The sequence below is a fragment of the Giraffa tippelskirchi genome, chromosome 5 (genome assembly GCF_054371585.1).
Source record: "Giraffa tippelskirchi isolate mGirTip1 chromosome 5, T2T-mGirTip1v1.2.pri, whole genome shotgun sequence".
Taxonomy (NCBI): domain Eukaryota; kingdom Metazoa; phylum Chordata; class Mammalia; order Artiodactyla; family Giraffidae; genus Giraffa; species Giraffa tippelskirchi.
In genome coordinates, this window is record NC_137279.1 from 37,461,491 (window position 1) to 37,488,304 (window position 26,814).

General features: G+C 54.1%; 1 protein-coding gene across 1 annotated transcript; it reads left to right on the forward strand.

Moving 5' to 3' along the window:
• The first annotated feature begins 733 nt into the window (after positions 1-733).
• Positions 734-26,594, forward strand: C5H1orf167 (chromosome 5 C1orf167 homolog). Its single transcript, XM_081491404.1, is given in 22 exon segments — positions 734-876; positions 1,240-1,466; positions 5,152-5,279; positions 6,339-7,600; positions 7,804-7,847; positions 8,287-8,494; positions 9,619-9,755; positions 12,229-12,344; positions 12,839-13,025; positions 15,847-16,022; positions 16,500-16,686; positions 18,309-18,486; positions 18,571-18,725; positions 19,393-19,601; positions 20,483-20,627; positions 21,977-22,360; positions 22,899-23,175; positions 24,536-24,629; positions 24,988-25,072; positions 25,284-25,419; positions 25,747-25,857; positions 26,320-26,594. Coding segments are annotated over 21 exon segments (4,527 nt in total). The 5' UTR covers positions 734-876; positions 1,240-1,335; the 3' UTR covers positions 26,497-26,594.
• The last annotated feature ends 220 nt before the right edge of the window (positions 26,595-26,814 follow it).

Below are 26,814 nucleotides of genomic sequence, written 5' to 3' on the forward strand. Positions count from 1 at the left end.
TTGTGTTTTAAGAACCATGACTAAAATATAAAGACACAGGAAGGCTGAAAGTAAATGGATGAAAAAGTTAAACCAGGCAAATAAGGACCAAAATAGAGCTGGTAAATATAATTACCAGATTGACTTGACTTTAAGGCAAAAAGTATTACTAGAGATAAAAGAGGATTTGAAGTAATAACCACACCCTCCTTCAAGAATTGCTTTAATTTAAAGGCTCTTTGGCATCACCCTGCTTAACAGCTAACTCTCACATCAAACCCATGAAACCGTCGAGTAAGTCTCATCACTCCTCTTTTACAGATGAGGAACCTGCGGTTCAGAGAAGTTAGAGACTTGCCTAAGGTCAGACAGCAGCGGAATCAATATTGATCACAACTCTTCTGACTCCAGGCTCCCTGCTCTCCGTGTTTAGAAAGGAGAAAATGGGAAAGAGCAAGGCAGGGCTGGGTGGGGAACAGCACATAGGTAAAGAGGCTTGGCAGGGAGAAAATGCCTGGAAAAAAGTAAGACTGCGCCGAATTTGCGCCGGCACACCGCGGAGGGGAGTGGGTAGAGTGGATTCCAGCCAGTTTTGAAGGGACCCAAAGCTTTGTGCAAGAAGTTTGCACAAGGCCACCTACCTTGCCAGTACCCTAGAGCGTGGGACCGTCCCTTTCAGCGCCCTCGAGCCAGTGCACGCGCAGACACCGGCCGTGGGGCTCAGGACTCCCACGCAGGCGCCGCGTGCACCCTCGACAGGCAGCAGCTGAACGCTGGGCAGGCGCGCTCTCTGACGTCTCCCAACACACATCCCACTTACCTAGGTCGTTAGCCGTCCGGCCTGAGACCCCTTCCAGTGAAGGTGGACCAGAGGAAGACAGACGCGCGGGAGGACAGGTCCGGGAAGGCAGGAAAACAGTTCTGGTGGGAAGAGAAGAGATGCTCTGATCACCTTAACTGGCCAAGGATGTGGGTGGAGTGCCTGCGAGGAGGGGCAGACAGGGTGGGGTGTGAGGAGCAGGTAGATGGGCAGGTGAGTCCAGGCATGGGACCAGGGGAGTTGGAGGTAGGAAAAGATACTGTGGATTGAGCTGTCTCAACTCTCCTTTGAAAAGAGGTAGGGGTCAAAGTGGTCCTGGTTAGGAGCATGCACTGTGGGGTTGGACCCCCGGCGTAGCCCTTCTGCAGCTATTGATCTTCTTTAAGCTTTGCGCTGGGCAGTCTCTAAACTCACGTCTAAAACAAGGAACTACTTCTTAGGGCTGCAGAGCAGATAATGACAGGAAGCATCCTAAAGGCTCCATGAGGCTGAGTACCAGCCAGTCACTCCTTTAACACAATGTACAAGCCCCCGCTATGTGCCAGATACTGTTTATTCTATGTGCTGTGAATACAGCAGGAGAAGAGACAGTCGCTTCAGTCCACTGGAGGGAGAGGAGCAATTTCTTCAGTCTGTTAGGTGGGGATAAGTCATGGAGAAAAATCAGGTAGGGAAAAGAGGGAGTAGGGAGGGTACTGTGGGAAGGGGCAGGGGAGTGGTCAGGGAAGGGCTCCCTGTGAAGTCTGAGCAGGATTTGAAAGAGTGAGGGAGAGTGGGAGGGAGAGAGAGAGTTCTGAGCAGAAAGGACAGCAAGTGCAAAGGCCCTGAGGTGGGAACATGCATAGCATTTTGGAAGAACATGCAGGAAGCTGATGTGTTCAGAGCAGAGAGAACAAGGGGAGGGAGTGGGGGTGGGAGGAGGTGGGTAAGCTAAGGGTGGGGAGCAGATAGCGTAGGGCAGGGGCCAGAGAGTAAACATATGCAGCCGTAGACAAGCATAACCAAAGAGTGGGACTGTGTTCTATCATCACTTTGTACATAATAAACAAGGTCCCTGAGGTGGGGCTTCGAAGCCTTGGTTGAGGACTGAATGGGTTGGGGAAACTTTGGCGGTCTTTTAGTTGAGTCAGGGCACACTTGGATCTCAGTGTTCACAGGCCACTCTGCCCTCCGTGGGAAGGAGGTTCTGGGTGTGGGGACAAGGGCAGAAGTGGGGAGACCAGTTAGGAGGCAAGAAGGGAGGGTGACTCAACCCAGGGAGGTGGGGATGGAGGCGGGGAGCAGCAGCAGATTCTGGGTGTTTTTGGAAGGTAGGATAGATGGGGTTAGCTGATGGATTGCATGTGAGGTGAGGGAGTGAGGAGTCAGGATGTCCCGATGGAGCCGTCCTTCTTGAAGAAGAGTGGGATGGGAGTCTGGGTGAGAAATGTCCAAGGCTGAGGTCACCTGGGGTGTGAGCATCAGGGGAGTGGGGGTGGGGGCTGGGATTGAACATGGAGAGGAGGAGGAACCAACAGAAGAGACTGGAAAACAGGCAGGAAGGAGGGAGGGAAACTGAGAGGGGGCAACCTGGAGTCAGGGAGATAAGGACTCTGAGGAGACCAAGTAATCAGTGTCCTGCCTCCAGAAAACAGAGGGCTGGGAATTCCCTGACGGTCTGGTGGTTAGAACTCCTCACTTTGACTGGGTTTGATGCTCCTTGGAAGGAAAGCTATGACAAACCTAGACAGCGTATTAAAAAGCAGAGACATTACTTTGTCAACAAAGGTCCATATAGTTAAAGCAATGGTTTTTTTCAGTAGTCATGTAAGGATATGAGAGTTGGGCAATAAAAAAGGCAGAGCACCAAAGAATTGATGCCTTCAAACTGTGGTGCTGGAAAAGACTCTGAGAGTCCCTTGGACAGCAAGGAGATCCAACCAGTCCATCCTAAAGGAAATCAGTCCTGAATATTCATTGGAAGGACTGATGCTGAAGCTGAAACTCCAACACTTTGGCCACCTGATGCGAAGAACCGACTCATTGGAAAAGACCCTGATGCTGGGAAAGATTGAAGACAAGAGGAGAAGGGGATGACAGAGGATGAGATGGTTGGATGGCATCACTGACTCGATAGACATGAGTTTGAGCAAGCTCTGGGAGTTGGTGATGGACAGGGAAGCCTGGAGTGCTGCAGTCCATGGGGTTGCAAAGAGTCAGACATGACTTAGTGACGGAACAACAACACAGAGCTAAGATCCTGCAAGCTGGAGGCTGAGAACTAGCCAGGGGTGTAGCACCTCAGATGTCACCTAGAGGAAAGGAGCTTTGGGGTGAGGGGAGCCCGACTACAGTGAGGTCAGCAGAGGTGAAGGTGGGGAAGGAATTGGGATTTGGGGGTGATGAGAAGGGGAGACATGGCCTGTGTCCTGCCTGGAGGCTCAAAAGGAGAATGTTGCTGTTGTTTGGTGTTTTTGTTTTTAAAGATGGAAAAAAATAACCACCATTTAAGTGCTGATGGAAATGAATCAGTCAAGAAAGGGGAAGTGTTGATGGTGGGGGAAGTGACTAAGGGAGCTGGGACAAGGCCCTGACACACCATAGCCTGTGTCCTGCCCCCCAGCTCTGTGTCCTGGTGGGGTTGGGGGGCTGAATCAGCTGTGGGGCTATGGGGATCAAAGGTGCTCTTTCTGAGTCACAGAATGGGACCTCAGAGGCCGGTGGTGGCCCCGGATGCTGGCTTTGGGCAGGGCAGACAGGATGGCCCCTGGAGCACAGAGGAGGGTCAGGCTGGAGGTGGGACCACACAGGATGGCGGAGGGGCCAGGAGAGACGATGGATACAAAGGTGGCAAGTGGGGACACTTAACAGCATTTCTCTTTTTATATATATATATTTATTTTTGTTTATTTATTAGTTGGCTGCACTGTGACTTAGTTGCAGCACGTGGGATCTTTAGTGCAGCTTTTGTTGTTGTTCAGCCACTAAGTTGTGCCTGTTGCTCTGTGACCCCATGGATTGCATCATGCCAGGTTCCTCTATCCTCCACAATACCCTGGAGTTTACTCAAAATTCATGTCCATTGAGTCGGTGATGCCATCCAACCATCTCATCCTCGCTCAATCCAACCTCTCATTCTCCTTTGCCTTCAATCTTTCCCAGCATCAGGACCTTCAGGTGGGATCTAGTTCCCTGACCAGGGACTGAACCCAGGCTCCCTGCATTGGGAGCATGGAGCCTTAGCCTCTGGACTGCTAGGAAGTGCCAGCATTTCTCTTCTGATGTCCCTATTTGATGGGTAAAATAGGAACAAGTTCTGCTGTAGGGGGTGAGTGGAGAAGAGGTGGCAGAGGCCCGAGGACAGCAGAGAAGGTGTGAGTTAGCATCTGGGAGGGCTGGGAGGAGGGGACAAGAGTCTGATTCTCCAGCAGCCTTGGGGGCCCCGCTTGAGACTGAGGGTGGCACTTTCTGAGCGAGGCCATCAGTGCAGTTGTAGGGTTTCCTTTAGTCACTTTAACCTGTGTTGTCATTTTTCTGAGTGAGTGGCAGAGAGGAGGAGCTGGGAGTGTGCAGAGGGGATGGTTAGAACACTGGATGGTTAAGCTGCAGGAGGCAGGAGAGAGACATCAAGGATCAAAGAACAAAGGGTGATGAGAGCAGAGGACCAGGTCTCACGCAAGGTCCACAGGAGGGAGCTGGAAAGATGGGTGTGGGCTCTGAAGCAGAAATTAGGGAGGGTTGCAGTTATTGAGGATGACAAAGTCTGAGGGACCCTGGGCACCGGTGGCTGAGGTTGGGTGAAGGACAAGATGGTGGGAGGCAAGAAGGTCAAGGACTCACAGTCCAGGAATTAGAGGGATCATCTACATGGAGGGTAAAACCACCCAGAACTTAGGTGTGTGTTGGACAAAGTGACAGTGAGCCAAAGCTGACATCTTCAAGAAATAAATAATCAGGACTTCCTTGCTGGCTCGCCTGGAGCTTAGAACCAGAGCATTCTAGAGAAGAGAGAGGGCGAATGGTTGGGAAGTGGCCACAGGAATCAAAGAGGGGCACCCCATCTTGCCTGGAGGTCTGAAAGAAAGAGCCCCTACCTGACACAGCTGCTGGGGAAGCACAATCCACAGGAATCTGTCATCAGTGTTAGAAGGACTGGGTGCTGGAAGACATGAGAAAATGACAAGGGAAAGGGTTGGTAGGGGGCTGGGGAGAGGAGACTTGAAGGGGCCCTGAACAGGACAGCCAGGCTGGACCTCAGGGCAGCTGGGGATGCTGGTGAAGGGGGGGGGGGGTGCTGGGGACCAGGGATGGGCATGGCTGGGTAGGAGCTGGGCACCCTGTCCTCACCCCTCAGAGCCCCTCTAATCAAATAGGACTGCCAGCTGTGGTGTGGAACAAGATCACTGCCCCCCTGGCTTTGCCCTGGAGCACATGGAGCTGAGACCTGATGCCAGCCACAAGGAGAATGTGCCCCCCAGGCTGGCAACCTCCCTGAGGCCAGGCAAGAGGTTCAATGGGTCTGGGTCAGAGGTGGCAGGAGCAGGGTCCCCTCGGGTAGCAGCCCAGAGCCCCTTTCACAGACAGGCCAGCCCAGGGCCTTGTTAATTCCTGAGATTAGCTGTTTGAGGCCAACCAGACCAGGACAAAGTCTTCCAGCCCGGGGCTCAAGGGAGGATCAGGAAGTCAGGACGTGAGGTGAGGAAGGGGGAAACAGGAGCCCCAGAGCTCAGTCTCGGCAGTGGTGGGCTGGGGAAGCCCCCTACTCAGGTGCCTGGGGCTTCCAGAAGGCCACAGAGCTGTGCAGCCGAGAGTGGGAGCAGCCCAAGAACCAGTTCAGATTCCAATTCACATGCCAGTTTCTCTGTGTTCTAGCTGTGTGACCATGGGGCAAGGTACTTAACCTCTCTGAACTTTAGTTCCTGTCTGCAAACTTTCATGGCCCACTCTACCTGCCAGGCCCTCCCAGGCATCTCACCAGCACCCAAGAGGCTGGGTGGAAGGGAGGCAGGCTGGGGAGACTGGTGGCAGTGGGGCGGGGGCAGGGGGAGTGGTGACTGTGGGGTGGAGGGCTCTAAGCCCCAGGCCCTTGGCCCCTAGAGTAGCTCCTTTTTAACTTTAATGTGTTAGGTCTTGCTTTCACTCCAGCTGTGAGCCACCCCCTCACCCAGCACCTCTGCTCAAGCTGGACACCAGGGAGTCGTCCTTGATGCTTCTCTCTCCTTCACCCTCTTTTACGCCTTCACCTTCTCAGCAGATCTGATCTGCCTCTTCTCCAGCCTCCTACCGCCCCCATCCCAGCCCCATCACCTCTCACCTGGGACCCCCCTCAGCAGCCTCCCCACTCTCTCCTTGCTTCCTGCTGCCCTCCTCCGAGCCCCTGCCCCATCCCCGCTCTGAGTCCCTGCACCGATGCCAGGTCGTTGCTCTTGGGGTGCATCCATCAGTTCACCCGGGACAATACCTGACACAGACTCATGGAATCTGGGCTCCCTCCCCTGTCCCTCCCGAGCACTGACCAGAGAGTCCTCCTTCAGCACATAACTGTCTGTCCTTTCTTTAGAGCAACGGAGACTCCAGAAGAGCCTGGGTGTCAGCCTGGCCAGTAGACGTGGCCGGTGGGTGCCCATGGGCCCAGCTGACAGGGGAGGGCCTGCTGCCACACTGTGCCCGCGGATAGCACTGCACCAGGAGCCTTGCCGAGTCCAGAGCAACCTGGCCAGCCCCAGCCCCAGCCTGGGCCTCATCCCGAGGAACACAACTGGCCGGCTGACCACCTCAAGCTTCCAGCAGCAAGACAACTTGCAACCCTTGGTTGGGAGGCCCCAAGGGAGAGCCCAAGACTTTGCGATCCAGCAAAGTAACTTGTGCGCCAGGGAGACCCACATGGCTGAGTGTGGACATCTCACCAGCCGCCAGCTCTGGTCAGAGCCTCAGAAGAGCTTCTGGCCCCACCTGATGCCCCAGGGAAGCCCCCTACCCCAAGGGCCACTGGCTCGCCCATCCTCCAATCTGAGACAGTCCTGGCTGCTGGCCACAGATACCTCTTGCCCAGACATCGGGCCTGCTACAGGGCTGGCCCCACTCAAAGGGCCCACAAGGTCAGGCCCCAGATCCCGGTGTGGCCTGGGGGGCTGGACCTCCAGGCTCGTGGGGGAACCCCTGACCCTGAAAGACCTGGCTGTCCCTGCCCAGAGCCCGCCTCGGGCCCCATCCCAAGCTGCCATTCACCAGCTGCTGGTCTGTGTGCAACGCCTGGAGTGCCAGGCAGTACGGCTCAGGTGCCAGGCATCCCAGGAACCCCCAGGCCCTGTGCGGCAGGAGCCCTGGACCAGAGCTGGCCAGATACTCCCTGTCCGCCCCCAGCCCAACCAGCCTGTTCCTGCTTCCTGGGATAAGAGGAGGAGATACTCCCGAGGCCTCAGGGAAACTATGGGTTTCCCAGAGACACGGGGGCCCCAGGAGGGTCTCTCAGACTCTCAGGCAAGCAGCAAGCATGCATCGCTGGGGACCACTCTGGAGATGCTGCCTGGGGATGTCCTTGACCCTGAGCAGGTGGTCCTTTCTGCCCGCCCCCTAAGGCAAGGAGAGCAGTGCTCCCCGGGGACTACACACGGCTCGGGGCAGAGGGGGGACCCCCTGCTCCCTCCAGGGGCAGACAGCAGGGAGGCCAGACTCTGCTCTTCAACCTCGTCCAGCTCAGCCCAGGGCATCCTCCCTGGGTGGGAAGGAGGGGACGGGACCCCAAGGGAGCAGATCAGCAGGGAGAAAGAAAGGCCACCTTCCAGGCCACGAGACACAGTCCCCGCGAGGAGTGCCCTGCAGGTAGGGGCCAGAGGAGTCTGGGAGTTAGGGAGCTCTGGGTTGGGGGCTGCCCTCCCTTCCAGGAATTCACACTCCAAGCTAGCTGTCACTACCCAGTCACCCTCCCTTGAAAGTGAGGCCTTGGGCAGGCAGGCTTAGCAGGGGGTATCTAGTCCTGTTTACTTCTCAGCCTGAGAGTGTGTTGTGTTCTTTTATTTCCCAAGAACAAAGCCAGAAACACTGTGAACCTGGAGCCTGAGTTAGGCCGGTGAGGTTATGGGCTGTGGCGCGGGGGCTGAGGCCACACTCTGGGGACAGCTCCTGTCCCACTTGCCTGCAGATTCGGGCCTGATGGCGATAAGGCCCGGCTGGCAGATTCTTGCAGAATTTAAGGGGTAGGGAAACTCCCAGGCCCCTAAAGACAGGAACGTGGGGGCTGCTGCTTCCTGGGATCTGAAACTTGTTAGGCTGCCTGCACTCTTAGCAGTCAAACAGGGCATTCCCCTGCCTCCAGGAGCCCTTTTTTATGGGATTTCCAAGGCTAGCCCTCTTTAGAGGAAAGTCCTCCCAGTGTCCAGCCAGCCCTCCTGCCTCGGGGTGGAACATCACCCTCCATGCTGGAAAGGCAATGTGGGTGGTGCTGAGCCCCCAGCTGCTCCCTGGGGGTGGGGCCAGGTCCACCCCTGGTCAGCCTTGTCTGTCCCCAGCTGGCAGTGGCTGTCCAGATGTTTCAGAGCATGGTGGCGCTGGGCACAGCGGCGGCGGGCAGTGGCGGCGGCTGTGACCCTGGGCCGGCGGCAGCTGTTACGCAGGGGTCTGTGGGCGCTGCGGTGGGCGCTGTGTCTCCGGGAGGCCCAGCTGGAGGCAGCGCGGGGGCGACACACGCAGGCCCTGCTGGCCCGGACCTTCCAGAAGGTTAGGAACCTCCAGATTGGGGCATGGGGAGGTGATGAAACACCTGTGTGTCTGGGGAGGGGGCTCTCTTGGAGCACAGGTTGTTCCCCCTGAGTAATTAGCAGTAGAGAGGGCAGGCGTCAGCCCAGACACGTGACTGAACTCTGCTCAAGTTCAAATCCTATTTCCACCACTTTCCTTTCCCCCACATTTTCTCGCTGTGTGATCTTGGGGAAGTTACTTGACCTCTCTGTGCCTTAGTCTCTTTAGCTCTGAAATGCACTCACAATAGTACATACCTCTCAAGGTTGTTGTGAGGTTGTGCTATGCTTATTTGCTCAGTCATGTCTGACTCTTTGCAATCCCTCTGTCCATGGGGATTCTCCAGGCAAGAATATTGGAGTGGGTTACCATGCCCTCCTCCAGGGGATCTTCCCAACCCAGGGATGGAACCTAGGCATCCCGCATTGCAGGTGGATTCTTTACCAGCGGAGCTACCAGGGAAGCCCCATTGTGAGGTTAAATTAAAAAATATAAGAAACTCAGAATCCTGCCTAGCACATAGCAAGCCCTCTGCTATTCAAGTGGTTGCTTTTTTTTTTTTTTTTTAAACTAGGGGCTTCCCTGGTGGCTCAGCAGTAAAGAATCAGCCTGCCAATGCAGAAGATGCAGTTTCGATCCCTGGGTCAGGAAGATCCCTTGGAGAAGGAAATGGCAACCCACTCCAGTATTTTTGCCTGGGAAATCCCATGGACAAAGGAGCTTGACGGGCTGCAGTCCATGCTGTCCAAAAAGTCGGACACAACTTAGCGATTAAACAACAATTTTTTACTAGAGGTTTGCTAGCCAGGACTGGGAGGGCATTTCTCTGTTCCTCCCTCCTTAGGAAAAGTGCTTTAAGAGGGCCTAACTCCAGGTTTTATCTCCCAAGGAAAACTCTGCCTCTTGGGCTCCATTTCTCCATTCATCCATCCATCCATCCATCTATCCATCCATCCATCCATCCTTCCATCCATTCATTCCCAAAGAGGCAGGGGCATCTAATTGGTTAAAACCACAGTGTCTGACTTTGTCTCTGCCCTTCCCACTCAGGGCACATTTGAGGCAACAGGCAACGTCCCTCTTCCCCTTCTCTCTTGACCTAGTGGAGACACTTGATTCAGCAGCACAAACAAGGGCAGCCTCACATCCAGGCTGGGCCAAGACCCCTGTCCTCCTGGGAAGACCAGGACCAAGGCCCTTCAGGAAGGAAGCCGGTGGTGGATGGTGCCTGGAGAAGCAGGTAGTCTGGGACACCCCAGGTTGGTCAGGCTTGTGGCCTTCCCTCCTTGTCCCCCACTTCCCCTCAAATGTGGACAAGGATTTGTGCAAAAGGATGTCCATCGTGGTGTTACCTATACCTATTAAAACTTCAAAACAGCCTAACTATCCAACATCAAGTGAGAAAATTGTCATTTAACCACGTGATAAACATTTGGCAACTGTTCAATATGATGTTTATCAAGATTTTAAAAATTCCCCCCCACTCTTTTTTTCTTTATTTTTTGTTTCCATATCTTTATTGGTGTTCTTTCCTATTATAATAATCATAATAGGAATACATGCTTGATTTGAAAGAGCATTCAAGGTAGTTGCAAGTATTTCAATTAATTCAAAAGTTTCATCTCCCTCCTTATGTATCTTATCCTCCTTCCTAGAAGTAGCTATGTGTATTTGCATATGGGTATTTTTAATTCTGGGGGAAAAAAAAGAGGGTAAAAAACAGTACCTAATGGGCTTCCCTGGTGGCTCAGTGGTGAAGAATCTACCTGCCAATGCAGGAGACACAGGTTCGATCCCTGATCTGGGAAGATCCCACCTGCTGTGGAGCAACTAAGCCCGTGTGCCACAGGTATTGAGCCTCTTCTCTAGAGCCCGGGGAATCGCAACTACTGAGCCCATACGCCACAACACTGAAGCCTGTGTGCTCTTGAGCCCGTGCTCCACAACAAGAGAAGCCACTGCAATGAGAAGCCCACTCAAATGCAACTAGAGAGTAGGACCCACTTGCCAGAACTAGAAAAGAGCCCGTGCAGCAATGAAGATCCAGCACAGCTCCTCCCATCAAAACAGTACCTAAGAAGGAATTCCCTGGCAGTCCAGTGGTTAGAATTCTGTGCTTTAAAAAATATATATATTTATTTTTAATTGGAGGATAATTGCTTTACAATATTGTGTCAGTTTTTGCCCTATGTCAACATGAATCAGCCATAGGTATACATATGTCTCCTCCCTCTTGAGTCTCCCTCCCCATCCTGAAACATAAGCATTACTATATGTAAAATAAACAGCCAGTGAGAATTTGCTGCAGGACTCTGTGGTTTCACCACCAAGGGCCTGGGTTCAGTCCCTGGTTGGAGAAACAGGATTCCACAAGCTGTGTGGCCAAAAAAAAAAAAAAAAGGTACCCAAGATGGGCTTCCCTGATAGCTCAGTTGGTAAAGAATCCACCTGCAATGCAGGAGACCCCAGTTTGATTCCCGGGTCAGAAAGATCTGCTGGAGAAGGGATAGGCCACCCACTCCAGTATTCTTGGGCTTCCCTTGTGGCTCAGCTGGTAAAGAATCCATCTGCAATGCAGGAGACCTGAGTTTGATCGCTGGGTTGGGAAGATCCCTTGGGGAAGGGAAAAGCTACCCAACCCAGTATTCTGGCCTGGAGAACTCCATGGACTGTCCATGGAGTTGCAAAGAGTCAGACACAACTGAATGACTTTCACTTCACTTCAGTACCCAAGATATTGTTTTCTATGAATGAAAACTAGTGCATAGAAAAAAGACCAGAAGGAAAAATATTAAAATGTTGCATAACAATGTGAATTACTTAACACCACTGAACTGTTCACTTAAAATGGTTATTGTGTTTAAAATATTTATTTAAAATGGTTAAGATGGTAAATTTTATGTGTATTTTACCACTATTAACAATAAAAATAAGTAAATAAATCTCATTTTCCCCTGTCCCCCCAAAAATATTAAAATGGGAATAGTGGTCATTTCTGGAGCAGTGAGGTTAAAGATGGTTATTTTCAGTTCCTCAGTTTTCCATTCCAACGATGTATTGTTTTTGTTCTTATTTTCATTTTTTAATTTATAAAATTTTATTTATTTTTGGCTCTCCTGGGTCTCTGTTGCTGTTTGCAGGCTGTCTCTAGTTGCAGCGAGTGGGGGCTACACTTTGTGTGGTGCTCAGGCCTCTGATTGTGGTGGCTTCTCTTATTGTGGAGCACAGGCTCTAGGCTCATGGGCTTTAGTAGTTGCGGCTCTCGGGCTGTGGAGCATAGGTTTAGTAGTGGTGGTGCACAGGCTTAGTTGCCCCATGGCACATGGGATTTTCCCAGACCAGGGATTGAACCCATGTGCCCTGTTGGCAGGCGGATTCTTAACCACTGGACGGACCATCAGGGAAGTTCCATTCTTCTTTTTAATCAATTTTGTTTAAAATATTTATTTAAGTAATATTTATTTTAATGCACGTTTGTTGTAAAAAACCCAAATAGTATTAAAGAGAATACAGCAAAAGCAGAACCCTCCCCACAAATTACTGACATAATCAGGAACAGAATGTACTGTCTGGAATAGAACAGGGGGGTGGCTCAGCATACCTTTGCTCCTGCCGGCAAATGGTCCTTCAGGACTGGGGTGGATGGGTTGGAACTGGGTGCCTCCCTAGGCTGGGGAAGGCATCAGTTTCTCTCTGGGCAACTTCACTCTCAGTCCAGGGAGTCTGAGAGAGGAGGCAGGAGCCCAGCCGATTCCATTGTGTTCTGGGCCGAGGCCAGATGGAGGAGACAGGGGAGTCCCGATCCTGCAGGCTCTGCAACAGCTGGCTGGTGAGACGTGGGGTTCTGGGGAAAGGGGGAGATGGAGCCAGGCAGGGCAGGGCCCAAGTCCCCACACTGGGCAGGGCAGGGGGGTCAGGGGCTCCTCAGTGAGTGAGTGTTTATTGAGTATCTACCCTAGCAACTTCCCAGAAAAGATCTCATTTAAGTCTCATGGTGACCTTGGCAAGGCGTTGTGCCCATTTTACTGATGGGGAACTGGCACAGGGAAATTAAGTGACCAGCTCAAGGATACACAGTATGAGAGGGGCACATCCTGCATTTGTGTGCCATGGAAGATGGATACAGGCCAGACAGAAGCTTGTATGTTAGAACTGGGAAGTCCTTAGACATGACTCACTCATGGGGAAACTGAGGCCCAGAGATAGAGAGTGACTGACTGGTCCGAGGCCACTTAGCCTGGCATCCCAGGACTCGGTGGTCCCTCCTGGCCCTGTTACTCCCCTCCACTCACTCTCTCTTCCCACCTTCTTCCCTCCCTTTAGTCTTCCTCCTGTGGTGCCATCAGAAGGAATGGGCCAGGCAGGAGAAAGGGGTCCAGGGAGAGGCCTCCCAGGCCACGCTGAGGACTCAGAGGATGGGGAGGCCCCCCCACGCCTGGGGCTCTCCTGCTGCAGGTGCAGCCTGGGTGGCCCTACTGGACCCTCAGCATCAGAGAGCCTGGCTCTGCAGGTAGGGGGAAGGGGGAATGGGGACCACCTTCCCTGAGGCAGAGGGTGGGATGCACCTGGGAGACACCCTTTAAGTCAATTTTTAAAAAAATATTTATTTATTTGGCTTCACTGGGTCTTTATTTTAATTGGAGAATAATTACTTTACAATACTGTGATGGTTTTTGCCATACATCAATATGAATCGGCCACAAGTATACATGTGTTCCCTTCATTCTAAACCCCCTCCCACTTCCCTCCTCACCCCATTTCTCCAGGTTGTCCCAGAGCACTGGCTTTGGGTACCCTGCTTCATGCATTGAATTTGCCCTGGTCATCTATTTTACATATGGCAATGTACATGTTTCAAAGATATTCTCTCAAATCATTCCACCCTCGCCTTCTCCCACTGAGTCCAAAATTCTGTTCTTTACATCTGTGTCTCCTTTGCTGTCCTGCATGTAGGATCGTCAGTACTATCTTTCTAAATTCCATATATATGCATTAATATACAGCATTTGTCTTTCTCTTTCTGACATACTTCACTCTGTATAATTGGCTCCAGGTTCATCCACTTCATTAGAACTGACTCAAATGCGTCTCTTTTTATAGCTGAGTAATAGTCCATTGTGTATATGTACCATGGATCCTTTACCACTGAGACACCTGGGAAGCCAGGGATTCAGTTATAAGCAGAGCTTAAAGCCCATGGAACCCATGATTCAGTACAGGGACAGATAGGAAGGAAATTAACAATCACAAAGGGTGTGTGTGTGTGTGTGTGAATACCACCCAAATTAAGTGTTGTGAAGGGAAGGAACACAGATCTACATGAAGATTTTTTTTCCTGTTAACTATTTTATTATGGGACATTTTTATCTTGTACAAAAGTAGGGAAAACAGAATAAACAACTTCAATGTACCCATCAAGAAAATCACCTCCTAAGAAAACTTGTTTCATCTGTACCCTAGCTACTTAACCAAGAAAAACCCCAGGCATCCTATCATTTCATATGTAAATATTTCCACAGCATCTCTAAAACAGTCTTTTAAACAACAGAACCACCATACCATGGGCTTCCTAGGTGGTGCTAGTGGTGAAGAACCCTCCTGCCAATGCAGGAGACACAAGAGACACTGATTCAATCCCTTGGTTGGGAAGATCCCTGGAGGAGGAAATGGCAACCCACTCCAGTATTCTTGCCTAGAACTTCCCATGGACGGAGGAGCCTGGTGGGCTACAGTCCATGGGGTCGGACCGGACTGAAGCAACTGAGCACGCGCGTACCACCATACCATGATCACACCTAAAATATGAATAATTCCTTAACACCAAGAAATAGTTGATCAGCATTCAAATTTCCACTTCTACTATATGTTTTTATCATTTGTTTGAATCGGGATCCCAGTAAGGCCCATGTGCTGTCATTGGTTGAGGAATTGTCAAAGTCTTTTTAGTCTATGGCATTCCCTCTGAGTTTTTGTTATTTCCTCCTTGCAATTATCTGTTGAAGAAACCAGGTTGCTTGTCTGATAGTTTCCCACTGTCTGCATTTCGCTGATTGCATCCCCTGATAGAGTTTTCTGTGAGAACTTTTTTTTGGCTGCATGAGTTTTCGTTGCTGCGAGGGCTTTCTCTAGTTGCGGTGAGTGGGGGCTACTCTCCAGTTGCGGTGTGTGGGTTTCTCACTCCAGTGGCTTCTCTTGTTGCAGAGTGCTGGCTCTAGAGGTCACGGACTCAGTAGTTGTGGCTCACAGGCTTAGTTGCCCCATGGCATGTGGGATCTTCCCGGACCAGGGATTGAACCCATGTCCCTGGCATTGGCAGGTGGATTCTTAACCACTGGACCACTAGGGAATTTCTCTGTGAGAACGTCTAACAAAGGGAGCTGACCTCGACGGGAATTCAGCAGAGATGGGAAGGATGCAGGGTTGACTGGTAGAGGGAGAGCAGACAAAAGGACCGGGCAGAGGGAACAGCATGTGCAAAGGCCTCTGACAGGGGAACATGGAAAATGCAAAGGGCAGTCAAGCTGGAGCCCTGTTAGTACAGGGTTGGAGGCCAGGGTGGTCTGAGATGCAGTTGGAAAGGTGTGCAGTGGTGTTGGGGGGCAGATCATCAGAGAGGGCCTTGTTGACAGTGGGGAGCAGCTGAAATTTTATCATCAGAGCAAAGGGACTACTGCTGAAGGATTTTAGCAAGAGAGTAAGATGCCTGCGATGCAGAAAACCCAGGTTCCATCCCTGGGTCGGGAAGATCTTCTGGAAAAGGGAATGGCTACCCACTCCAGTATTCTTGCCTGGGAAATCCCATGGACGGAGGAGCCTGGCAGGCTATAGTCTATGGAGGTCACAAAGAGTCAGACACAATGGAGCAACTAACACTTGAAAAATATTTCTCTTGGGACTTCCCAGGGGTTCCAGTGGTTAGGGCTCCACACTTCCACTGCAAGAGGCACAGGTTTGATCCCTGGCTGGGGAACTAAGATCCCACAAGCCTCAAGGCATGGCCAAAAAATAAAAAATACAATTTTTTAAAAAAGAAAGAAAAATATTACTCTGGTTATGGTGTAGGCACTGACCAGAGGGGTGGGGGCAACAGTGGATGCAGGAGGCCAGGTAGGAGGCAGCAAAGAACTGCCAGGCACCCAGAAGTGATGGTGGTGTGGCCTGAGCAGATGGCATGCTGCACTGTCCTTACAGCAGCCCCATTTTACAGATGAGAAACCCGAGGCTCAGTGAGGTGAGTGGCTTTCCCGAGGCCTCAGTGGTTTGTCTGGCATATGGCAGGTGGCCGTAGCTGCTGTCATAACAAACACCAGCACTTTTTCTTGGCTCTCCAGGTGCTTTGGGGCCTGGCAGCATTTCGTGCAAAGAGGGACCCGGTACCGGGACCACGTGGTCAACCGCCAGGCAGGGACCCTGAGAACATGCTTGCAACAGTGGGTGCAGATGAAGCAGCTCCGGGCCTCAGACGGGGCGAAGGTGACCCAGCTGTCCTTTTGTTGGCAGAAGGCAGGTGAGTGAGTGGCTGGTCAAGGGGCTTCCCTTCCCCCCACCCAGCAAACAGCACCACTTCAGCTCCTTCTGCAGTTGCCCTGGTTGATTTATGGATTCTCCGGATGGGAGGTGATGAGATTGGGAGCTTTCTCAAGGGTGCAGCCTGGCAGGCCTGGGAGGGTCCCTAGAGCAGCAGGCCTTGGTGGGCCCCATCATGGCTGCTGTCATGAGCTCCTCTAGGCAAGAGACCTGTTCCATCCTCCACCTGGAAGGGCTATGTAGCCCCTACTCCTGGGAGGCCCTGAATCTGAGGGGGATGCACAGCCTCCACACCTGACCATATAGGATCTTTGAGGTGTCCTGATGGGGAGAGGGTTTGGAGGTGGTAGGAGGGGGCAGTGCCCACGAGGAGAGAGGTCCTAAGGGGCTGAGGCAGTGGCCACCAATGGCTTTGAGCAGAGAGAGGTCATTGATTCATCTTTTGTCTACTTCTCAGGGAACTTGGCCCTCTTCAGCTCAGTCCCTGGAGGGGCCACAGCCCATGGGCTGAGGCTGATGGCTGCGGCCCGGGTGCTGCCCCAGGAGCAAGGCCAGGACTCCTTGCAGGAAGCCTGCCGGAGGCTGGCCCTCCAGCGGGTGCTGTTGCTCTGGAGGATGCGGCTGTCCCAGCGCCAGCGGGCGGAGTAGGTGACCATGAGCTTGTGACCTGGGGTAGGGTCTGGGGGAACCTAGGGTGGGTGTGTGAGCAGTGCTCAGCACAGGATGGAGCATCCCATAAGGAAAAGGTGGCATCCTGCTCCTCCCAGTGGTCTCAGCCTGGGGCCTGGCACTCCGTGGTGCCCAGCGGGTATGGGGCTGTGGGAGGTGGCCCAGGGACACTGAGACAGTGACTGAGCAGAGAGCTGGTGGTGGGGGTTGGGGAGGGTGGGCAGGGTGCGCCAGGGGCACAGACATGGAATCCTACCAGGATGACTGGAACCTGATGGGAGGTTGGTTTAATGCTTAACTCCCTCCTCAGAACCTGAACCCACCTCTCACCCATCTCCTGGAAACCGTGTATGTCTCCTCACCAATGCCTCCCAGTATTTTGAAGGTGCCCAGACTGTCTGTATGCAGAGTAGATACTTTAAATGAATAAAAGAGAGCCACTTTTCCCTGCCCCCAGTTGCCTTATTGGGACTTCCCTGGTGGCTCAGTGGTTAAGAATCCACCTGCCAATGCAAGAGATGCAGATTTGAGCCCTGGGTTGGGAAGATCCCCTAAAGTAGAAAATGGCAACTCACTGCAGTATTCTTGCCAGGAGAATCCCATGGAGAGAGAAACCTGGCAGGCTACATGGGGTCGCACAGAGTCGGACATGACTGAGCAACCAACACACAACACAATTGCCTTTTTACACAGCTAGAGAAACTGAGGCTCAGAGGGGTCAGGCACTGCGCTCTAAATCACACTGTGAATCTTTAGCAAGAAAGTCCCTATAGTGAGACCTTCTTCGTGATGCATTTATATAAGACAGGATGCTGGGATTCAGGGCCCAGGCTGATGGTTGTGGGTGAGGGGGCTGGTGGAGGTCAGGAGGGGTCAGCTTCACTAATGGGATGTCAGGAGGAATGAAAACTAGCAGCTGCAGGGTTAAGAATTCTGTCATTAAAATCGATACACCTGGCATCCATCAGCCCCACACCCACTTGGTCCACTTGGACCCTCAGTCTCTTTTAATGCTGGAACTCCAGGAAAACTCAATGCACCATGATCCTTCAGAATGTAACCCTCCGGCACGGTCCATATCTCCTTGCGACATGTCTGGGGTTCCCTGTAGCCTGAGACCAGTACTAGGATCCCAGGTCTGCGGCTGTTTGGAGTTTGAGGAAATGACCTTTCCCCAGGCCTCTGTTTCCTTACCTTTGTAACCAAGTGGAGGCAGAAATACTGGTGTGGGCTCTTGAGTCCTGGGTCTGTGGGCCTGGGCCTGGCTCCACCCCCCATCAACTGCATCCCCCCACCCCCCACCCAGGGAGTATGGTGAGAATCAAGCAGGTGACCATGGCAGGTAGAGCTGTACTCTCAGCCTCAGCTGCTCATGAAGGTCACCCTGGGACTTTGGGAAGCCCAGGCGGCATCCAGACCATTAAAGCAGAATCTTCAGGGGTGGGGCCCCAGTGGACCCCAGTGGACATCGGTATTTCTTAGAGCCCCGTGTGGTCCTAGTGTGCAGCCAGTCTGGTGGTGCCCAGCTCTGCGCCCTTCCAGCACCCCCAGCCACAGGTGAGGTGCAACCCCAGCACTCCCCTGCCCCCTCCTGTAGCTCCTTCTTCAAGGGCATGCAGTGGTGGGCACTGCAGCACATCCTGAGGGGCTGGTGCCTGAGAGCACGGGATCTGGGCAGCACCAGGATTGCCTCGGCTCCAGATCCGCTGGGCAGCACCCTGGGAGGGGAGGCCCCACCAGGCCACAGCACACACCGGAGAAGCTCCCAGGACAAGGTGAGGGGCAGAGGGTGGGGAGGAGGACAGGGGAGGAGACGGTGGGAGGCCAGGGCACCCAGGACCCCACACCTCCTTCCCCAGGCTTCCAGGACCCCTGCCCTCCTGGAGATGCTCCGGTTGAGCTTTCTGTGGGCAGCGGGTCGGTGACAGCAGGGGCAATGCCTTCTGCTCTGGCGGGCACGGGCCCAGCAGTCCCGGGATGCAGCAAGGTGGCACCAGAGCACGCTTCAGAGGCGGTAGGGACCCCTCCCGGGACAGGGGAGCCGTGCTGCCGGCCCCCGCTGTGGATTTATTGTTTCCCAGTAATCCTTGCCTTTCCATCTGCATCCCCTTGGGGTCTGCATCCCAGAGGGCCCCCCTCACTCCGCAGACTCTGGTACTGCCCTCCTACCCTGCCCTGCTGCGAGCCGTGGGGGTGAGGGTGGGGGCCATGTGAGGCAGGGTATTCATTTCTCCCAGAAATTTCATGGCTGTGGTCATCTCAGCTTTGCCCCACACTGGCTGTGTGATCTCGGGCAAGTTGCTTAACCTCTCTGTGCCTCTATCTCCCCATTTGTATGGGGTTCATACTAGGGCTCTCACTGGTGGGCTTCAATGAGCTGGGGCACACACATCCCCTAGCAAGCACAGTGCCTGACATTAGTAAGCACTCAGTTCACAGTGCTGTTCATCACAGCAGTTGGCATCGGGGGTCTGGGGTCCCATTGTATCCTGTCCACCAGTCAGTATGACCCTCAGGGTAGTGTTGAAGCTCTCCAGCCCCCAGCAACCCCTCCTCCTCCATGATGGAAACAGGAGGAAGAGTCGCCCAAGCCCCTCCTTGCTGCTGAGGGGAAGGGAGGGCAGGGCCAGGCTGGCCCGGGGTGGCAGTGACCACCTGATGGTGGACACTCCCCTTCCCAGCATCCTCCTTGACTGGAGCCACTGGGCAACAGCCCAAGGGTCCCAGAGAGAGCTGGCTGCCCACTGGGCCTGGGATCGGAGGGGCGGGGCCACCCTGGGCCTGTGGCGGCAGCGGCTGGTACAGCGGTGGGAGGTGGAGCGGCGGGCCCAGGAATGGGGCCGGAGACTGCAGCGACATGCCCTGGGCCACTGGCACTGCTACTGGCAGAGTGAGTCGGGGACTGGGATGGGGCACCAGGGGTGAGGGAGGGGCTAAGGTCCGGCAGGGACACCCAGGATTCAGGTCCTCTAACACAGAGTCCAGTGATGGACTGGGTGACAGATTGGGACCGGGGAGTGGGGGCAGGGTGTGGTGTGTGTGTGGATGCTGTATGCTTGGGTTCACACTCCCCACTCTTCCATTCCCTGATTGTATGGAATTTAAACAAGCTACTTAACCTAGTCTCAGCTTATTCATCCATAAAATGGGGACAACAATGGTACCCACCTGCTAGGGTGGTGGTGGTGATTCTATGAGACAATCCACATGAAGTGCTTGGCTCAGAACCCAGCTCCTTGTGGGCATTACCATCATCATCACCATCTTCATCTGCATCCACATCATCCTCATCTGGCCTTTAGGAGTCAGGGGGTCCTCAGAGCCCAGCACAGAAGGCAGGGTTCAGTGGGGCCATTTTAGAGGCTTCTCACTCCTACAATGTCATATCAGTGAGCTGGCAGGTGGGGACTTAGCTGTTCAGAAAGGTTGTGTCCTGTCCACTGGGGACAGTGGCTTCCCTGACCCAACTGTTGCCCAGGGATATTGACCCAGTGTTGCCAAACCTTTGTTTTTACAGAAAAGCTAGAAATCTGTATTTTTGTGTGAATTCTTCTGATTCCTAAACATCATCAAGAAATTAAAAAAGAACTCTATGAGTTGGTTGGTTTAGTCACCAGTAGAACACCTGTAATAGGAGAATTTTAACCCAGTTAGCCATTCCCGCTTGGGTAGAGGGTCGAGGCTGGCGGAGCAGGGGCCCATGGTTCCCCAGGGCCCAAGGTGAGGCTGGAATGAGCACTCAGAGGCACCTCAGCATCTCTCTGGCCACAGGACAGGCGTTCCTGCAGGAGAAGTGCCAGCAGTGGGTGCAGGCCCGCCTCCAGGGCCTGCGGAGGGCCATGTTTTGGGGCTGGCAGCAGGCAGCAGCTCGCCGAAGACCCATGGCGGCCAGTCCAGAGCAGCTCCTACTGCAGAGGTGGGTGGGCCTGGAGGTGGGAGAGCAAGGGTCATCCCCACCCCAGAAGAAGCAGGGAGAGAGCCTAGGGATGGGAGGCTGGGTGGCCTCTGCAGCTTGAGAGGCAGGCCAGGCTGGAGACCTAGCATCCAGACAACAGGGGCATGAAGGGAGACCCCGGCCTGGAGTCAAAACCACCAAGCTTCCATTCTCCATGTTGCTCAGGAGGTGGGGGATGGTAAGTCCCTAACCCTTCCCAATGCCCTGACAAGCCCTGGATCTCCACCTCCTGGCTGGGTCAGCCTTTTGGTTTCAAAGCTCACAGCTAAGACAGGGGAACCAACTCCTTAAACAGCCACAGGAACATGTGTTCCAACTCCACATCTTGTCTAATGAATCACAGCACAGGAGAATTCCATACAGTCAAAGAAGAGAGCGAAATCTGAAATAGAGATGGTCTAGTGACACATGTATACAGATCATAGATGCATGTGGCGTTTTTTTTAAAGTTATTATCTTTGGCCACACCCCACAGCCTGTGGGATCTTAGTTCCCCAACTAGGGATTGAACCCAGGGCCCACGACAATGAAAGCATAGAGTTCTAACCACTGGACCACCAGAGAATTACCTGGATACACGTTTAAAAGCAGAAGGGGGCAGATCACGTTTTCTCCCAGGGTTGGTTCTATACAAACTCACAGGTGTTCACAGTGCCCCCATAGGGGCAGTGAACCATTCACTGCAGAGTAGCTGATGTTTTCTTGGCCCCTCTGACCACAGTCCCCTCACTGACCTCCTGCCCTAGAGTTGCCATGTGAGGGCAGACAGGGTGTGGCTGTTCCCCTGATGTAGGGGACCTGAACCCACACCAGCAGGCTCCCACACTGTCCCAGGCAACCTGCCCTCAGCAGCCAGGGTGCACACGTGCCGAGGTCCCTAAATGAAAGCCAGAGCTTTCACCTGTCACACATCAGTCCACACTTCCTTTTTTTCCTTAAAAAAAAAAAAGATCGATTTTTTTTGTTTTGGCCATGCTGCACAGCATCACATGTGGGATCTTAGTCCCCTAACCAGGGATCAAACCCAAGCCCCCTGAAGTGGGTGGAAGGCAGAGTCTTAACCACTGGACCTCCAGGGAAGTCTGGTCCAGATGTTCTTAAGGCACCGAGGCTGTGTATACAAAACTGTGTATAACCTGTGATGGTTCGTGGACGAGTTTTGGGTGTAGCTTTGAATACCTGGGCTGGCATGCTGCAGTCCATGAGGTAGCAAAGAGTTGGACACGACTGATGGATTGAACTGAACTTGAAATAAATGAGACTTCTGACTGGGAAGCCACCTAGGCCCCTCCTCTGCCCCTGTTCTGCAGCCACTTCCAGGCCTGGTGTGGAGTCGTGAAAGCCTCCTGGGCCAAGCGTCCAGACTTCCAAGATGGTCTGAGGAGACGGATATCCGGGGCCACAGTTGCCAGTGAGGCCCCAGTGGCCACAGCCCAGCCTCGGGAGCTGCGTGTGGCCCGGGCCTCCTGCTGGAGAAGCCGAGAGCAGGAGTGCCAGGCAGACAGGCAGCTGAGGAGGACCTGGGCCCAACAGGCCTTTGTTGCAAGGCGAGTGGCCCCGGGCCAGTGTTGCAAGGCTGGTCGGCAGGCAGGAGAGGGCTCCAAGGCCCAGGCCCTATGCTGGATGCTGTGGGCACGTGAGTCCTGCCAGCACTGGGTCATTCGAGACCATGCTGTCCCGACTCTGAGCGCCAGGTGGGTGCCCTTGACCTGAGGGCAGTCCCGTACTCTGTGGGGCCAGCTTGGGCCTTGTACTTGTTTAGGGTCAGGGTAGAAGGTATTTGGTGGCTAGTGGCAGGGCTCAGGGGGCGATGGGAGAAGTGATGGGAGAGGACGTCCTGGTCATTACAGCTAGTCCTGGGGTCAAATGCCAGCTCTGTACTCTCCAGCCGTGCCACCCCCTCCTTAGGCAAGTCTGACTTTGAAGTCAAAGGAAGATAACAGGCCTCCCTTGCAGGGTGACTCCAGGGTTACCATGGGCAAGCTCTCAGTCCATCTCGGACCAGATGCACACCAGGTGCTGAAAATATAAAGCAGTGCTTGTGGGGGGATGGGAATGAAGGAGCAGTTGGCAGGCCTGCTTTCTCTCTGTCCCCGTGTGTAGTATTCTGCCCATTTGAACCTGATTTCAACACAAGAGGGATGAGGGAAGGGAGCACAGGCACGAGGCTTTGCCTGGACCTGCTGCAGAGTCCTGGCCCTGACTTCAGTGTGGGCTCCTCCCTCCCCCCAGGGTCCTAGAGACCTGGACCCAATCAGCGACTCAGGGCCATGTCCAGCGAACTGCCGTCACCCACTTCCAGCAGGCTGGGCCCAGGCGCTTCCTGCAAACCCACTGGGCCCCATGGCGGTCATCGCTGTTTGGAGTGTGGCTAGAACCACAGGCGAAGGCCCAGAAGGCCAGCACAGCCCACCCGGCCAGGCCCAGGGCCAGCCTCCGGCGTTGGCCCGGGCTGGCCACTAGAGGGCATCTCCTGGTGCTGATGAACCCTCCAGCCCTCAAGAGGCAGGTGAGGCCGGGCCCAGGTGGGGTGGGAGGTCCCAAGTGACCCGAGGGCCAGTGGCCTCAGAATCAGCTTGATTCAGCCCAGGTGGCAAGGGTGGCTGGATGCTTCTCCAGGATTCCAGTGGCCTTGTGGACACCACCCCTATGGGTTCTCGGACAGCCTCTGGTCTGGCAGTCAGCCACCTGTGGGTCCGTCAGCAAACATTTACTGAGCACCTGCTGAGTGCCAAGCCAGTGCAGTCTGCTACAAACACATACCCTGGGTGGCAACTGTTAAGGAGCAGACACCTAAACTCCCAAGTCAAAGTGCAGCCTAGGATCTAGACAGGTAATTGGGTTCAGTAGAAATGGTGACAAAGAGCTGGGTGGCCTAACAGGAGGGGAGAAGCCACAATGAGTGTGTCACTCCAGGCACAAGGAGTGGCACCGCACAGCAGTCTAGGGACACGTCATTGCGGGACACACAGTATTCCTCGAGATGACTGGCAGCATCAAGAATCCTGTTTTAGGATGCCAGGAAGCATGTTATAGCCTCTAGGAAGATTTTAAGAAAAAAAGACTCAAGTTGTTTATTTTAAATGGAATTGAAAGGGACTAGCTTTGGTTACTTGCAGAATCCGCATTTTCACCTATGCAGGGCTATGGCAACTGCAGATTTTGGGGTTTCTGGGTATTTTCTTTCTAGATCTGTGTTTCAGGACAACTTTATTTTCAGAGTATGTTTATAAGCACTTCCATTCCTGTCAGCAAAGGCAGGCAGGGATCCCGTTTACTGATGGAGAAACTGAGGCTTATAGAAACAAAATACAGTAAATGCCAGGAATGGTCAGTGGTAACTAGGGTGAATTCCAGGCCCCACTCTTTCTACCACATGCACACACGTGCCCAGGCAGCCCTCACTTAACGGGGACAGATTTTATGCCATCTCTTGGTGCAGCAGCAGCCCCCACTTGTATAGAGCAGCTGCTGGGGGCTCCAGCCCTGGAGTCAGAACACTCTCGAGAGGTGGGGCCTCACACAAGTAACTTTTAACTTTATGACACTAAGTAGGGAGAGAAATGCCCGCCTCACAGGCTGTACCTGACACAGGTAAGCTCTGAGTGTTAGCCGTTATCGGTCCATTTGCTTTCCGGAGTCTCCAGCCACGCGGGAGGATGTGGGAAGTGGCAGTGGCATGTACCAAAGGCCACATTACTCTTAGCCCTTTTCTGTCTCCTCTGGATGCCTCATAGGAGAACCTGAGGCAACGTGAACCGTCCCACTTGTGCACACACAAACAGGAGGTCCCCTGACTGGTTGGGGCAAGACAGAAAAGGAATCCTACCAGGTCACTTGGGTTCAGGTTTTTCTCTTTGTTCCTTCAGACCTGCAGCTGCAGGCCATGGGCCATGTGGCCCAGCCCAACCCAGCACCACAGCCCCAGTGGACAGAAGCAGGGAGAAGCATCCTGGACTCAGAGTAAGGAGACCCTCCCTTTGGGGATAAACGAGGTCTGAAGTGCAGGGATGAGTCAGTTACCAGCCCTCACAGGCCTGGGAATCAGCATGGAGCTCTCTGCGAACCTGTCTTATGTATTTACTGTTTTCCCCACGCATCTCCTCTTCTGGCACATTTCCCAATGTTGGGAAAACAATGACAATTTCCCCCACCCCACCCGGTTCCTTCTCTTTGGGCCACAGACTTGGGCAGCTGTGCTGGCTTCATCTGCACACCATTTCTTGTGCACCCTTCTCTTACAGTTCAACCTCCAGAAGCATCGGGGTGGGTAAGTCAGCTCCCCTGAGTGAAGTGTTAACCTCTTCCAATTCTTTTCCAGGTGACAGCCAGCCTCCCCTCTGCCCCACCTCCCAGCTCCAGGGGCCCAGGTGCAGAAACCACGAGGGCAAGAAAAGGCATCTGGGGTAGGAGCAGAGGGTGTTCGTAGAGGGAGAGGTGAGGATGGGGGCCGGGCCGAGGGGCTTGCCTGACCCGTGGCCAGACCTGGCCCACCCCGGCCAGTGCTCGTCCCACAGGATCCCAGGGGCGCAGGCCCAGGCCTGGAGCTCTGCCCTTTATCCTGACCACGAAGAAGTCGTAATGGCCATCACGACCCACCAGGGCCTCCCCCCTCAGGAGGAAATACCTGCAGTGCTGGCGACTTGAGGCCCAGCTGCGCCGGCTGCAAAGCTCCCAGCAGGCCAGGCTCCGGGCGGCCACATGGCAGCGCTGGGTAGATGCTCAGGGGGCGGAGAGGCTGGCGCAGACACTCGTGAGTGGGGGGCCCCTTCCCAACCTCATGCTGATCGCCCATCCCTTCCCTTTCCCAGCCCTAACCCCTGGACACGCCATCTCTCCAAGTTTGGTCTTTGAACCCACCAAGCCTGAAACCCTGGGAACAGGCCCAGGGTTAGCACATCTCAGATGACATCTCCTTGTCACACCCCTCTTCCCCCTTGAGCCAGGGCTTTTGGCCTGGGGCAGAGAGAAGGGCCCCTCTTCCCTCAGGGCTGCAGGTGGGGAGAGGTAGCGGAGGGGTGGGGGCTGCTGGGGACAGCGGTGGGGACAGCTCGGGGCCTCCTCACGACTGTCCCCACAGCTCAGGCAGTGGTACCTGAGATCGGCCTGGCGACTGTGGCGGTGGCGCATCCTGCGGTTGCAGGTGGCTCAGCGGTTACAGCGACAGGAGGACGGCCGGGTCCTTTCCCAGGTACTGGCGGGCAGCCCCATCCCCAGCAGGCCCTTCCCAACAGGGCCACACCTGCACATTCCCAAGCTGGGTCCTCCCTGGCGGCTGTCCCCAGAGCCTCTCTGTTTTCAGGGAGGGGTCAATTCATTTAAGAGAAAACAGCCTGGATTCCTTAATTCAGCTGGTGACCGAGGGCTCCGCCCAGTCCTACAGTCACTGGTTGGAGGACAACGCTTGGCCCATGGCACAGCTGTTGTTCACACCAGTCCGTGATGGCTGTGGGTTGCTGAGCATCCCCCCTTCCTGACATGCACTCAGAGCCCAGCTTCCCTGGTCACAAATCACATGTATCACGAGCCAGGGCTTTTGGCCTGGGGCAGAGGGAAGGGCCCCTTCTTCCCTCAGGGACAGAAGGATCTGGGCCCAGTACTGACTACACAGACCTGGAAGGGAGCCAAACAGCTCCTCCCTTCCTGATTCCAGGCCTTTAAGAAGTGGCACCAATGTCTGGCATCCAGGGTCCTGAGGGCCAGAGCCAGCAGCAGTGTGAGGCCCTGGAGCAAGGCAGGCCTTAGGAGGCCTGGAAGCAGGCCAGAAGTTGCCAGAGCCCCAGCGCTGGGTGGACCTGGGGCAGAGAAGGGGGCCCAGCTGCAGCTGTGACTTGTTCTCATGGAAAGGAAAACAGATCAGAGCTCCACCCATCTGCGGAGCGCAGGCCAAGAGCTCTGAAGGACAATAAAACGCCCTCCTTAACCCCAGCCGCTTCTCTGTCTCTCCTAAAGGGTGCCCGCCCCCGCCAGCCAGCCCCTATGATCCGTTTTCTCTGTCATCAGGCTGCTCTGTGGACACTCACCCCCTTTCTCCTGCCCCTGAGCTGGTGAAGACCCACAAGAGGGAATGGGACAGGGACCAGCCTGTGTGCTTGTGTCAAGTCACAGCCCCTGGGCAGTGGGGAGCAGTGCCAGGCAGACAGCTTCC